The sequence below is a fragment of the Xiphophorus hellerii genome, chromosome 14, assembly GCF_003331165.1.
Source record: "Xiphophorus hellerii strain 12219 chromosome 14, Xiphophorus_hellerii-4.1, whole genome shotgun sequence".
Classification (NCBI taxonomy): domain Eukaryota; kingdom Metazoa; phylum Chordata; class Actinopteri; order Cyprinodontiformes; family Poeciliidae; genus Xiphophorus; species Xiphophorus hellerii.
In genome coordinates this window covers 24883711-24898125 of record NC_045685.1, presented here as the reverse complement: position 1 = coordinate 24898125, position 14415 = coordinate 24883711, and the positions used below count along the sequence as shown (strand labels likewise).

The 14415-nt window shown below is 37.0% G+C and overlaps 1 protein-coding gene across 1 annotated transcript; it reads right to left on the bottom strand.

The window, feature by feature from the left end:
* Positions 1-1118: 1118 nt before the first annotated feature.
* Positions 1119-13977, bottom strand: LOC116733094 (oocyte zinc finger protein XlCOF6-like; the record flags this gene model as incomplete). Its single annotated transcript, XM_032583796.1, has 4 exons — positions 13708-13977; positions 3304-4228; positions 1883-3219; positions 1119-1210 (listed from the first exon to the last, which is right to left on the bottom strand). Coding segments are annotated over exons 1-4 (2523 nt in total), but the record flags the coding sequence as incomplete, so codon positions are not given.
* Positions 13978-14415: the final 438 nt, after the last annotated feature.

Below are 14415 nucleotides of genomic sequence, written 5' to 3'. Positions count from 1 at the left end.
ACCCCGTTGATATCTAGATCTCATTTTCAACATTACATTTGAGATTAGAATAATAAATCAGTCTAATTGATGAAAAATACTTTTAATTTTGTAAAATGTAATGAATGTGACATTTTTTGAAAACTGTCTTGAATTCTGATATTGAGGAAATGAAAAAAATTCAATTTGTGTAAAAACTCATGTTTTACTGTTATTGCAAGGATCTTTAGATGCTTTACTTGAAGCTGACATTTAAAAATATGGCAACAGTTAATGACGATGACAATCACTGAATAATCCATCAATATTTATTCAAATCAACAGTTATTAAAAAGCATATTCTGCTCAAAATACTAGTGTATATTTTAACAAACCTTTTTAATAATATACTTTGCTTCTCATAGCAAAGTGTAACAATGACAAAAATTTGGGAACATAAAAACCTCTCTGTGGTTAGCTCTAAATCAAAATCTGACCAGATCAAAATTATTTTAGAGATTTTTTTCAAACAAACATCAGAGTTTTATTTATGGAAAAACAAGAACATTTCACTGCTTTCATTTCTAAAGTATTTTACATCCAGTCATACACAGAAACTTCAAATAAAAGCTAAACTCAATTATTCTACATGGTACAGAACTCCATGAAAACTGAAATGCACAGAAATTAATCCTGTCTGAATGTGTTCCCCTCTTTAACTTCAGTATCTAATGGGATACTGATGGGGATCTTAAGTACAAATACGACTGAGAAGTAAAACAAAAAACTGGATTAAGGAAAACAAGCTGCTAGGCAAAAGTAGACCTCAGGTTTATCTTGGTCAGACAGTGAAAGACACAATCACAGTGAATCACTAGCAGCCTGCAAAAATCTGTTGACTTTAATATGTTCAACTTGCTGTTTACATCATCTGAGGAGATTTTCCATAAGATTAGATGCCAAATTGGATCGGATCTGTTTTGCACCTATGGCTTCTCATCAGAGTGAGTCTTCATGTGATGAGATAAATAACTTGTGTTACTGTAACTTTTTCCACAGCTCCCACATGAGAATGGCTTCTCACCTGTGTGAATTTTCATATGAACATTTAAATAATCTTTGCGAGAGAAACTTCTTCCACAAGACCCACAAGAGAAAGGCTTCTCACCTGTGTGAATTCTCATGTGAACATTTAAATGAGTTTTTAGGGAGAAACCTCTTCCACAAGACCCACAAGAGAAAGGCTTCTCATCTGTGTGAGTTATCATGTGGACATTTAGAACGTCCTTTCGAGAGAAACTCTTTCCACAGGATCCACAAGAGAAAGGCTTCCCACCCGTGTGAATTCTCATGTGAACATTTAAAACACCTTTTTGAGCGAAACGTTTTCCACAAGTCCCACAACAGAAAGGCTTCTCACCTGTGTGAATTCTCATGTGATGAGTTAAAGTATGTTTTTCACTGTAACTCTTTCCACAGACACCACAAGTGAAAGGCTTCTCACCTGTGTGAATTCTCATGTGATGAGTTAAAGTATGTTTTTCACTATAACTCTTTCCACAGACACCACAAGTGAAAGGCTTCTCACCTGTGTGAATTCTCATGTGATGAGTTAAAGTATTTTTACCACTGTAACTCTTTCCACAGATCCCACAAGTGAAAGGCTTCTCACCTGTGTGAATTCTCATGTGATGAGTTAAAGTATGTTTTTCACTGTAACTCTTTCCACAGATCCCACAAGCGAAAGGCTTCTCACCTGTGTGAATTCTCATGTGATGAGTTAAAGTATTTTTATCACTGTAACTCTTTCCACAGATCCCACAAGCGAAAGGCTTCTCACCTGTGTGAATTCTCATGTGATGAGTTAAAGTATTTTTATCACTGTAACTCTTTCCACAGATCCCACAAGCAAAAGGCTTCTCACCTGTGTGAATTCTCATGTGATGAGTTAAAGTATTTTTATCGCTGTAACTCTTTCCACAGATCCCACATGAGAAGGGCTTCTCACCTGTGTGAACTTTCATATGAGCATTTAAATAATGTTTGCGAGAGAAACTTCTTCCACAAGACCCACAAGAGAAAGGCTTTTCACCTGTGTGAATTCTCATGTGAACATTTAAATGAGTTTTTAGGGAGAAACCTCTTCCACAAGACCCACATGAGAAAGGCTTCTCACCTGTGTGAGTTACCCTATGGACATTTAGAGTATTCTTTCGAGAGAAACTCTTTCCACAGGATCCACAAGAGAAAGGCCTCTCACCTGTGTGAATTTTCATATGAACATTTAAATAATGTTTGCGAGAGAAACATCTTCCACAAGACCCACAAGAGAAAGGCTTTTCACCTGTGTGAATTCTCATGTGAACATTTAAATGAGTTTTTAGGGAGAAACCTCTTCCACAAGTCCCACAAGAGAAAGGCTTCTCACCTGTGTGAGTTACCATATGGACATTTAGAGTATTCTTTCGAGAGAAACTCTTTCCACAGGATCCACAGGAGAAAGGCTTCTCACCTGTGTGAATTCTCATGTGATGAGTTAAAGTATTTTTACCACTGTAACTCTTTCCACAGATCCCACAAGTGAAAGGCTTCTCACCTGTGTGAATTCTCATGTGATGAGTTAAAGTATGTTTTTCACTGTAACTCTTTCCACAGATCCCACAAGCGAAAGGCTTCTCACCTGTGTGAATTCTCATGTGATGAGTTAAAGTATTTTTATCACTGTAACTCTTTCCACAGATCCCACAAGCGAAAGGCTTCTCACCTGTGTGAACTTTCATATGAGCATTTAAATAATGTTTGCGAGAGAAACTTCTTCCACAAGACCCACAAGAGAAAGGCTTTTCACCTGTGTGAATTCTCATGTGGACATTTAAATGAGTTTTTAGGGAGAAACCTCTTCCACAAGACCCACATGAGAAAGGCTTCTCACCTGTGTGAGTTACCATATGGACATTTAGAGTATTCTTTCGAGAGAAACTCTTTCCACAGGATCCACAAGAGAAAGGCCTCTCACCTGTGTGAATTTTCATATGAACATTTAAATAATGTTTGCGAGAGAAACTTCTTCCACAAGACCCACAAGAGAAAGGCTTCTCACCTGTGTGAATTCTCATGTGATTAGTTAAAGTCCCTCTTTCACTGTAACTCTTTCCACAGGTCCCACATGAGAAGGGCTTCTCACCTTTGTGAATTTTCATATGAGCATTTAGAAGGCCTTTCCGAGAGAAACTCTTTCCACAAGTCCCACAAGAGAAAGGCCTCTCATCTGTGTGAGTTATCATGTGGACATTTAGAGCGTCCTTTCGAGAGAAACTCTTTCCACAGGATCCACAAGAGAAAGGCCTCTCACCTGTGTGAATTTTCATATGAACATTTAAATAATTTTTGCGAGAGAAACCTCTTCCACAAGACCCACAAGAGAAAGGCTTCTCACCTGTGTGAATTCTCATGTGATTAGTTGAAGTCCCTCTTTCACTGTAACTCTTTCCACAGGTCCCACATGAGAAGGGCTTCTCACCTTTGTGAATTTTCATATGAGCATTTAGAAGGCCTTTCCGAGAGAAACTCTTTCCACAAGTCCCACAAGAGAAAGGCTTCTCATCTGTGTGAGTTATCATGTGGACATTTAGACCGTCCTTTCGAGAGAAACTCTTTCCACAGGATCCACAAGAGAAAGGCTTCTCACCTGTGTGAATTCTCATGTGAACATTTAAAACACCTTTTTGAGAGAAACGTTTTCCACACGACCCACAAGAGAAAGGCTTCTCACCTGTGTGAATTTTCATGTGACGAGTTAAAGTCCCTCTTTCACTGTAACTCTTTCCACAGGTCCTACATGAGAAAGGCTTCTCACCTGTGTGAACTTTCATATGAGCATTTAGAAGGCCTTTCCGAGAGAAACTCTTTCCACAAGTCCCACAAGAAAAAGGCCGCTCATCTTTGTGAATTCTTATGTGTCTCAGCAAGATATCGTTTTGAGAAAAGGTTTTATCACAAATTGTACAAGAATATAATTTTTGCCCTGCGTGAGCTTTCTTGTGCTTTTTTTGTTTTGAAGTGTCAGTTCTGCCTTTCTGCTCTTTCGTTTTCTCATATTTCTCCTTTTGTTTTTGTTCTTCCTTTCTCTCTTTTCCTGGGTCTTCAGAATTGATTCCTTCCTGATTCTGGTTCTCAGTTTCTGCAGAGCCATGAGAGATGAGTTGGTTCCTCTGTGGTTCTGTTTCATTGAGAACCTCCTCCTCTTTACACACGCAACATTGTGGGAGATCTGGACAAAAAGACAAAACAAAAGCCTTTAAATGTCAATCAAACAAGGAAGTCTTCATTTTAATATTTTGTTGGATAAAAACAGGATTTTTGGGGGGTTATTCTAAAATCACAATCTTACAAGAATGAACATTAACTCAACCAATGAGGTTCTTATGACCAGAATGGAATTAGATGTGAGTCAAAATATGATATTATGGACCTCCAGGTGAGCAAACAAGATGGTGTTAGCTAGGCCTGTCACGATAGCAAATTTTGCTGAGCGATTAATTGTCTCAAAAAATTATTGCGATAAACGATAATATTGTCTGAAGACCTTTTTACACTGATTTAATGGAAATGACGTAATAATGCATGTGATTTCCTGCCAAAGATAGATACACTTTATTTTCAAAAGAACACTGGAGCTGATAAACAAAATAAACAAAACAACCAAAAACAAAATGGATTCTCAGTCTCCATAAACAAAAAATGTACTTAATAAAAACTAAACAACATAAAGCCAAAGTGGAAATAAATACTGCATTCAACCAAAAGAGTGCAGATTATGAAGTCTGTATATTATGTTGCCCTTCAGTAATAATTAGATTTAAATAGAGAAGATGGGCACATCGACTACCTGATGCAATAGTTCACACTACATGATTTTTTGCTCCTATTTTTCCCCTTAAGACAATCTTGTTGGTCTTCCTAAGATTGTGTGGTGTGTTACGGTAGATCGTCGTTGCCGCTCCGATCTAAATCAGGGGTTTTCCCCACTGGGATCTTAACGCAGCCTGTTGAATGTGACAGGTAGCCAATCAGAAAGCTCGGATTCTCCTCCGTGTTTTCTGAGGGGAAATTACGTCGGGGAATCCCAAACAGCTGACACGGCGCAACCCGAAGTCCAGCGGACATTGGAGATGATATGTGGAAACAACATTAATGTTTATTCAACATGCAAATAATATAGAAATGACAAGAGGAGGAGTTGGAGCGAAATTGCTACCGCAGTTGACAAACCCGGTAACTTTTCAGCTGTTCTTCGTTAACGTGACGTAAATAGGTTCTAATGATTTTCATTCAGTCAGGACTTTACGCTGACACTAGCCACATGCATTGCAGGTAGATTGTAGTAAAGCATTGATTAATGTCTGGTTTTAAAATTAGTTCACTGGACTTGCAGCCATTATTTTGTGCCCATTGTTGGACACCACACGGCAGGAACGAACCCGATCGAACCGTTATACCTAGTATTTCTGTCGGCTCATGTGTGGTCTGTCAGGTTTTAAAAATGGGCCGACAATCTGCCGACAGCTCTAAGATCGTGTTGTGTGCGCTGGGCTTTACACTAAGGAAATGAGGAAGGAGGGTCAGTGGAGAGCACCGGAGTTGAGCCTTTTTTCATTCGGTGTCATCAACAGAAAGAGAAAAAGGCCGGAAGAGACGATAATGCCGATAATTGAAATGACGTCGATAGTTTTAATTTATCGTATGATTAATCGATTTATCGTTTATCGCGACAGGCCTAGTGATAGCTTAACTTAGTGGCTTAATCTAGTGGCTTCCATTCAAATATTACAAAAAGTTTTCTTCCTCTATGTAGCTTCAGGATATATATCACATTAAAGAATGACATAAAATCTCTAAAGCAAAGCCCTAAAGTGCTTTCAAATCTTGACCCACTGATACTGTCAGACATTGCTCCACTCACACACTCAACACAAACTTTCAAAAGCACGACTAAATCTCAGCCTTTACTTTCCTGCGATTCGCAGCAGAATTGGTAACAGTGGGGTGATTGTTGTGTTAAGAAAAAATGATTATTTTTAGTGCTTAATACAGTTAATCTTACGACATGTGTAAAAGGTATATTCAGCACTCTTATTTGGAACAGTTTTCTGTTGAGCAGATGAGCAGGCATTCAGACAAACAGGGGCCAAAATGCAGATCACTCAATGGAGTCTCCGTGCTGTGAGGCCGGGCCATAGGAGGCCATAAAATTAGCATTTTCCTTGGGAGACAGAGACTTTAGATTTCACAGGTATCTGTGAGATTGTATCCCAGGTTGTTCTGTACTCAGAATGACCGTGGGAGCCACGGGGGGTCAGAGCGCAGCGGTTTGCTTCTTTGTCTCGCTAGAAGGCAGATGGTCCTTTGATCTTTGCTGTAGATCAGGGGGAGTTACAAGTCTCTCTGAGTGCTTAAGGGAGTTTCCAGTTGGTCAACAGGAGGAACGCCTTGAGTGCATAAATTAAATAGAGAAACACCTCTTTAGTATAAGATTTCGTGTCAGGAGAGAAAATGCAGAGAGCGGCCACCATTTTGCCTTTTTGCATCGGCTCTCTCCAAAGACGCGTCTTTGCTTTTTGTTTGTCTTGGTTTTGTGTTTGTCTGTCTTCCCCTTGTCTGTCTTTATTTTTATGAGAAAAATGCATATCTCTGTTCCTTTGCAGTTTTGTTGTTGATTGCTTTGTATGAGATTAAACTCTGTGATCTGTGACGTCAACACGCTTTGTTGTTGTTTTCGCTTTAGAGCACGCCGCCACTCGCTGAGGATCCGGGGAAATTAAAGAGGAAAGAGCCAAACGTTTTGTCCAAAGTTAACATTAAATTATCCTCTTTTTTAACAGTTGTTAACATGCAGAAAATAATGGCAAAATGATCCTATTGAAAATATTTGACATGAATGTTGGACACTTTGGAAGAATAAATATGAAAGGTGAAAATGGACAATGATATAAATTATTTAAGTCATTTATTTAATGCAATGGGCCCTCCCCCCTGGACTTCGTCTGTCTCCTGGTCCATTTCCTCCCCTCCACCCCCATCTTATGTTCCTTCGTTTGCCTCCTCTCCCCCAAATCCAGGCGACATTTCCCATATTCTCAAACCTACAGCTTGACAGGTATGGGACAAGGTGAGAGTTCATCTATTAAACTCACTGAAGATGAATACATAAACTAAAAGCTGGAGTACAGACATTTTTTATAAGATAAGACTGTCACGGATCACAAACTGTAATTTAGATATTATATGATGAATAGTAAACAGTCCAGGTCAAAGTTGATCATTCCAAGTATTTTAAATACTTAGAACGATATGAGATGCATTTAAGGCACTTTTTAAAGTAGGAAATTAAACCTCAATGACACCAATAAGCAACTAATTTGTAGAATAAAAGTTAAATTATAGCTAAAATTAAACATAATTGAGACTTTTACTATTTTTATTTTTTTATGGCTAGCAGAGAAGAACTTGCTGGCCCTTACAGCCAACCAATGAGTATTTAATATTTATCATTTGTGCAGATTGTTTAAATAATTTTCAGATACAGCGATGTTTAACCAGTCTCTCCAGTAAACTGTATTCGGTGTAAAATTTCCTTCAGTGTCCGTGTACTTCCTTAAACTGGCGTCACGGAAACTGTAATTGTCATATTAAATGATGAATAATAGTCCGGGTTGCTGTTGATCATTTTTAAGAATTTAATGTTTACAGATTTATTAGAGTCTTTTAGTTTGGTGTAAAAGCTCTTTGAGTACAGCGCTCCTTAATCTCCTGCATCTCTTTCATATAACTCCAACTTTACTCAACAAAGCTGAAGTTAGTTTCCGATTCGGGAAATGGCTAAAGGGCGATTCCACCTAATTTTTCACTACCTTCCGCATCTTTCATCGACTCGTTTAAAAACTACAACACCCAGACTTTTCAAACCTGGACTAGAATATTCTGCTCTAACAGCAGAATATTTAAAACCATGTTTGGGATTTGTGAAACCTTTACATGATTTGTGAAACTTCACTAAAGTTTAGATTACTATTTACACTTGTTCCATGCAGTTCTTTTGTTCAAATTCAATTCTAATTCAAAACCACTTTATTAATCCCAATGGGAAATTAGATGTTGGTGTAATTCTTCAAAGTTATTGTAGATGGTGATGACTGTTGGAAGGAAAGAACTTCTGCAGCAGTCTGTTAAGTGAAATGAAGTTTCACAATGCAGAAAAAGGTTTCACGAATCCCAAACATGCCTTTAAATATTCTGATATTAGTAGAGAATAATCCCAGTTCAGGATTGAAGTGTCTAGGTGTTGTAGTCTTGGAATTAGAGACATTCTAGAGCACATGTGTCAAACTCAAGGCCCGCGGGCCACATGTGGCCCGCTACGTCATTTTATGTGGCCCTCTCCCCCCCACCACCGTTTTACAGCCCTATTGATTGACTTAAAATAGGTTTTGAGCACGAATTGACTACAAACTACATATCCCATAATGCCTTCAGATTCTTACCAGCCAACATTACGGCTTCTCGCCACTAGAGTGCAGCAGAGTTACCTCAGGCTGATTATTCATTTTCCCAGCGAATAAAACTGAAACATCGACAAGCTATTTTTCTTTTTTTTTTTTTTTTTTTTTTCTTAAACTTTATTTATTGTAATAAACAACAATACAAATGTACTGTGAACAAATCTCAGGAAGATAATAACAATAATTTACCAGGGGGAGCATAAAATAAAGCAAGAAGATAAGAAAACGACAATAAATATAAATATGTACAAAGGAAATAGCACAAATTGTGATATGTGTCCCAGATGTCACAGTGCATTAACTTAAAAGATAATCCAAAATTCCAAGTTGATTACAAGCCCGTATTGTTGATTCTGCTTTTTGATTAGTGGAGGAATGAATTGTTGATAAATAATGTTTAAGTTCGATCAAAAAAACTAAAATATTTGGTTTTTTCTTCAAAAATTTGCATTTATGTAGGTGAAATTTAGCCTTAATAATTAGTAAATTGATAAGGAGACTCTTTACATTCATTCCTCCATTTTGTTGAAATCCAAATAAGACATTTTCCCAATATAAGTGAAAGCCTGCTGAAATTTTGGAATCAACAAAGTTACAAAAATGTTGCCAAAATATTTTAGAATGAGGGCACAACCAGAACAAATGAGTGACCGATTCTGGGCAAACGACACAGAAGGAACAGTTCACATCAATGTTAGAATTGAATTTCTTTAAATAGACTTTAACGGGGTAGATTCGGTGAATGAGTTTAAAAGAAACTTCCTTTACCTTGTTAGAGAGAAGAAAGTGATTAGGGAGCAGCCAGATAAATTTCCAAGACACTGTAATATGAAAGCGATTCCAATAATGAACGACCACAGGAGTAGAGGTCACGTCCTTCAGAAACAGGGATCTGATTGACTTATTATTGTTACAAGGAAAAGGATTCAAACAAATTTTGCCAACAGGAGAATGTATGGGAGATAAAATGGGAGAGTGATAAACGATTCTCGGCTTCTGCCGAAATAACATACAGATCTTTGTAGAAACGGCACCAAAGACTTTGGCATATTCTCCAGGAGAAACAGGAAAACTGAACTTACAGAGAAATTCTTCATAAGTCAACAACAGACCATCACTGTTGAACAATTGGTCAACCAAAACAATGTTATTATTAAACCAAGAATCAAAAAATATAGTTTTCCTCTTATATAGAATGTCCTTATTATTCCAAATAAAGTATCGGTGAGGAGAGAAGTTATGCTTGTAGATGAGTAACCATGATAAAAAGGCCTGCCGATGAAAATTAGAGAGTTTAATTGGTAGTTTCGTTATATCAAAATTACAAATTAGAAAGAACTTTAGACCACCGAATTTGGAAAAAATATGAAAGGGTATAGTATTCCAGAAAGACGCTGGAGAATTAAAAAAATTACGGATCCAAAAACATCGACAAGCTAAGAAGCTAAAGAGCGAAGTTCCGTGACGTTTCAATCGAGGACTTTTACCGTCTCCTGCCCCCTGATTTGATGCCACAGCTTCGACTCCATGCAGCTCGTGTTTTGTCCATGTTTGGAAGCACCTATCTGTGCGAACAGATGTTTTCAATAATGAATTTAAACAAGACCAAATACAGATCGCGCATTACTGACAAAAACCTACACGCCATTTTGTGGATTTCCACAGAATAGAACTAAAACCAGACATCGACGAACTGACCAGGGGGAAACATTGGTAAGCACGAACAAACTAAATTTAAATAGAATGAATGTAAAACCAAAACTCAGTTTACTGGAATATAAATATAGTTTATTGATTTTGCTTGTTTTGTGTTTATTTACACAACACAACACAATGAGGATGTGTGTGAGTTGGTGACAGGGTGAAGAGGGATCAGCGTTGTGTTCAAGGACAGGCAGCATCACCTCATTGTTTTGTTCTTATGTGAAATACATGTTGGTTGTGTAATAAATAACGAAAAAGTTTTGTGAATGAAGTTGAGAGTTAATATCAAAACTTGTTTTTATTCTTTGTCTGCTTATCTTTAAAGCAGACAAAGATTAATTTTCCCAGGGAATAAAACTGAAACATCGACAAGCTAACAAGCTAAAGAGCGAAGTTTAGCTGAGCAGTTTAAAAATACTGAGCATATTTTTAAACTGAGCAGTAATTTTGCATCCATGCAAATGTAATATTTAAAACTTGAATACATAAAATCAGTCATTTAACAATATGAGGTGTTGTTTAATTTATTTTTAACATTGTATTTTAATACATTTATGCTAGGGTTGCCCAAGTCTAGTTTTCCAGACCTATCACTCTGCAACTTTAGATGCGTTCCTTCTCTAACACATCTGGATCATAAACTCATTCATAGGCCTCTACAGAACTGAGTTGCTGCTAATGAGGGAAGTCAACTTTTTGTCTGGGGTATGTTTTAGCAGGGACGCATCTAAAAGTTGCAGTCTGGAGGACTGCACTTGGGCATTCCTGATTTATACCGTCAATGTGGCCCTTTGAGGGTGGCCAATATGCTGAAGTGGCCCTTGGTGAAATTGAGTTTGACACCCCTGTTCTAGAGTGATCCAGATGCAAAAAAGGGTCTGAAATCGCCATTTATTTACACCGCAGACAGCCACGTTTAATTTCCTGGATCACTGAAATACTTTCATTACAATTGGTGTTAAGTGCTGGTAACCTCTGACACCCAACTTTCAGGAAGAGGAGAAGGATGCAAACAATCGAATACGGAAGAGACGAAACATAACAACAAACATTGGTTGCTTTTGTACATCAAAAAAGGCTCCCCAACCAAAGAACTATTGCTGGTCCACTGGCGAGTGGTCGAAGTGGGGAATGAAGAATAAATATATATATATTAAAAAAGTTCCTGAGAGAGAAAGAAGAAAAGAACAAGGATGTTCATTATGACAGCGATCACGTCTTCATCTTGTTTCAATTACAGACATTTGTGTTGGTTATTTCTGATTTTTTATTGTTTGTTTGTGTCATTGGGGTTTCTTTCTCTCTGCTACAGTAGAAACGTTTCCTCTACATGAACTGCGGGATATTAATTGATATTGAGATAATGTGTAACGTTTGATTTGGGGTTTTTTTTGTTTGTTTTTTGTCTTTAAGTAGTGTTAATCATTGATATTTTCAGGCTAGTATCCTAGCTTTCCTATACTGCTTTGCAATTCACTGAAATGTCTGTTTCACAAAAACAAATGCCTATCCTTTCTGCATGTTCTAAATATGCATTTTATATTTTGATTTTACTTTTCATTTGATCTGGAAATGAAATTTTTTTTTCCATTTTAGTTTTTTTTTCTCTTTTTAAGTTTAGTTGGAGTAAGGTATTTCATGATTATGGATTGTTGTTGTGATGTGGTTTAGATTGATTTATTCGATTAGATATAAGTTTTCTATTAAGCTTGGTGTTTTTGTTTTGACGTTGATTTTTGTTTGTTTTTCCTTTTAAATGTTTTTATTATTGTTAATTTTTTTTCTCCTCCTTAATTAGCTTTTGTGTTACATTTTCATTTTCTTTATTATTGTTTCTTGGGTTTTTATGTCTTCAATCATTGGTATGATACCTCCACACTTTTCCTGGACAGAACATATAGAGGACCGCCTCCCTGGCAAGGAGGGGCTGCAAGATAACTTTTCCTACCAAACACAGTCATATTGTTATAGGGTTGAACAGGTGAATGCCGGTAGGTTTTTCGTATCTTGTGTATATGTGTTTTGTTGTTTTTGTTACATCTTCCAGGATAGTGTTGTGTTATGTCTTATGACTGAGGAGGGAAATGTGTGTTGATTAATATTAAACATTATCATATTTATTTAGAATCAAAAGGGGGGAAATGTGATGGAAAAATTACATTAAGGTCACATCTGCTAGTCATGTTATATGAATTATTGTGAACTTTCACCAAAAGAACTATTTGGGTTACATGTAGAAGGTTGGAAGTTGTTTTCTACAGCTGCATCAGAACCAGACTGTCTCACCTCTTGTTGTTAAATCTTTATCCTTGGTATAAAACTCATGTGTTTCTCTGCCTGACAGCTTTTCATCCAGACCTGCATCATTACTGACTGTCCTACAAGCTCTCTGTATTGTGCACAATATATGAATAAACCTGACTGAGTGATTTCACCTGAACAGTGCTTGGAAATAGTATTTTTTCCACAACAGTAATCTATTAATAAAGTTTGACTGACCTATTTGACTATTTTGATGACATTCCCTTTAGCGCAGCTCCATCTAATGGATGCATAACGTAACTCCAGCCTCTACTGTAGCGTCTATCCTATGCGCCTTAAACACGGTGCAACTTATATATGAAAAAAGTTTTAAAATAGGCCATTCATTGAAGGTGCACCTTATAATGTGGTGCGCCTTATAGTGCGAAAAATACGGTAATTATGCTTTATAATAATTGTAAAAAATAAAGGTAAATGCTTCACGGATTTCGCCTATCATGGGTTCTTTTGGGAACACAACCCCCGAGAAAAACGAGGGTTCACTGTATAGGTACATGTTTAAATAAAATGAAGATTGTTGAACTACTGACATGTCTCTGAAATTCCAAGCAAAAACTTTGTGTTTATTTTCAGAAAATGAGAAAAGGTCAAAATAATTTAAAAATGCAGTGCTTTCAGACCTTGAATAATGCAAAGAGAACTAGTTCATATTCATTTAGAGACAACAAAACAAATGTTTTAACTCAGGAAGAGTTCAGAAATCAATATTTGGTGGAATAACCAGGAGGTTTTCAATGGGGTTTAGTGCAGTGGTCTCTTCATTTTTTCCAGACCTGTATGTAGTTGTTAACGGTTTTAGTTGGACAAAACTATTGAATTTCTTATGTGAATGTATGTAAATAAGCAGTGAAGTTTAGAAAAATGCACCAACAAATAACTTCTCTTGGTCCTTAGCACTGCTGGGGGCTAAGGACCCCTAAAGGTCAGATCCTAGAATCGCCCCTGGGTTTAAATATTCTGCTATTAGAGCAGAATACTCCAGTCCAGGATTGAAGAGTCTGGGTGTTGTAGTTTTTAAACTAGAGTCGATTAAACATGCGGAAGGAAAAAATAGGTGGAATCGCCCTTTAGCCATTTCCCGAATCGGAAGCTTGAATTGGAAACCAACTTCAGCTTCGTCTTTCTTAAACCTGATTAATCAGTAAAACATGAAGTTGTTTCGTACCTATCCGGTGTAAGATGATCCTCGGTATCCGGGTAAAATCCATCAGTCTGCGCTGATCCTCCATCTCTTCCTCCATCTTAACGTTGATTTCTTTCCACTCTGTGAATGTTTCTCCAGCAGGAGTTACCTGCTCGTTGATAAACTCTCTCTGAGGCGGAACTGAAGACATTTTCACTGAAAACACGGAAATATTTACCGAAAACACCAAACCTGTTTTCAAACTACCTTCTAAGAGGAGCTAATGCTACCTCGTGAGCTCCGTAGCTTCCTGTGTGTGTTCTTCTTCTTCTTCTTCTTCTTCTTTTCCTTTTTTATGGCGGTTGGCAAGCAACTTTTAGATGTGCATTACCGCCATCTACTGGAATGGAGTGTGGATCGGGACGCTAACTATATACACCCCCCTCAAAACAAAACAATACAAACAAAACAATAAAATAATAATAATAATAATAAAATAACAACACTTAAATCTTTTCTATCAATTTTGTTTTCTTAAGATAATTAATTAAATAACTTATATCTTTAGAATTAGAAATTTTTCCCAAAATATCTTGTAAATTTAACTGTAATTTATTTTCTTGTAACCGGCAAACTAATTTCCTTCTCTCAACAGAATATTTGGTACAGAACAACAAAACATGTTTTACTGTCTCTTCTTGACCACAAAAATCACAACTTCCAGTTCGATGTTTTCCTATTTTAAATAAA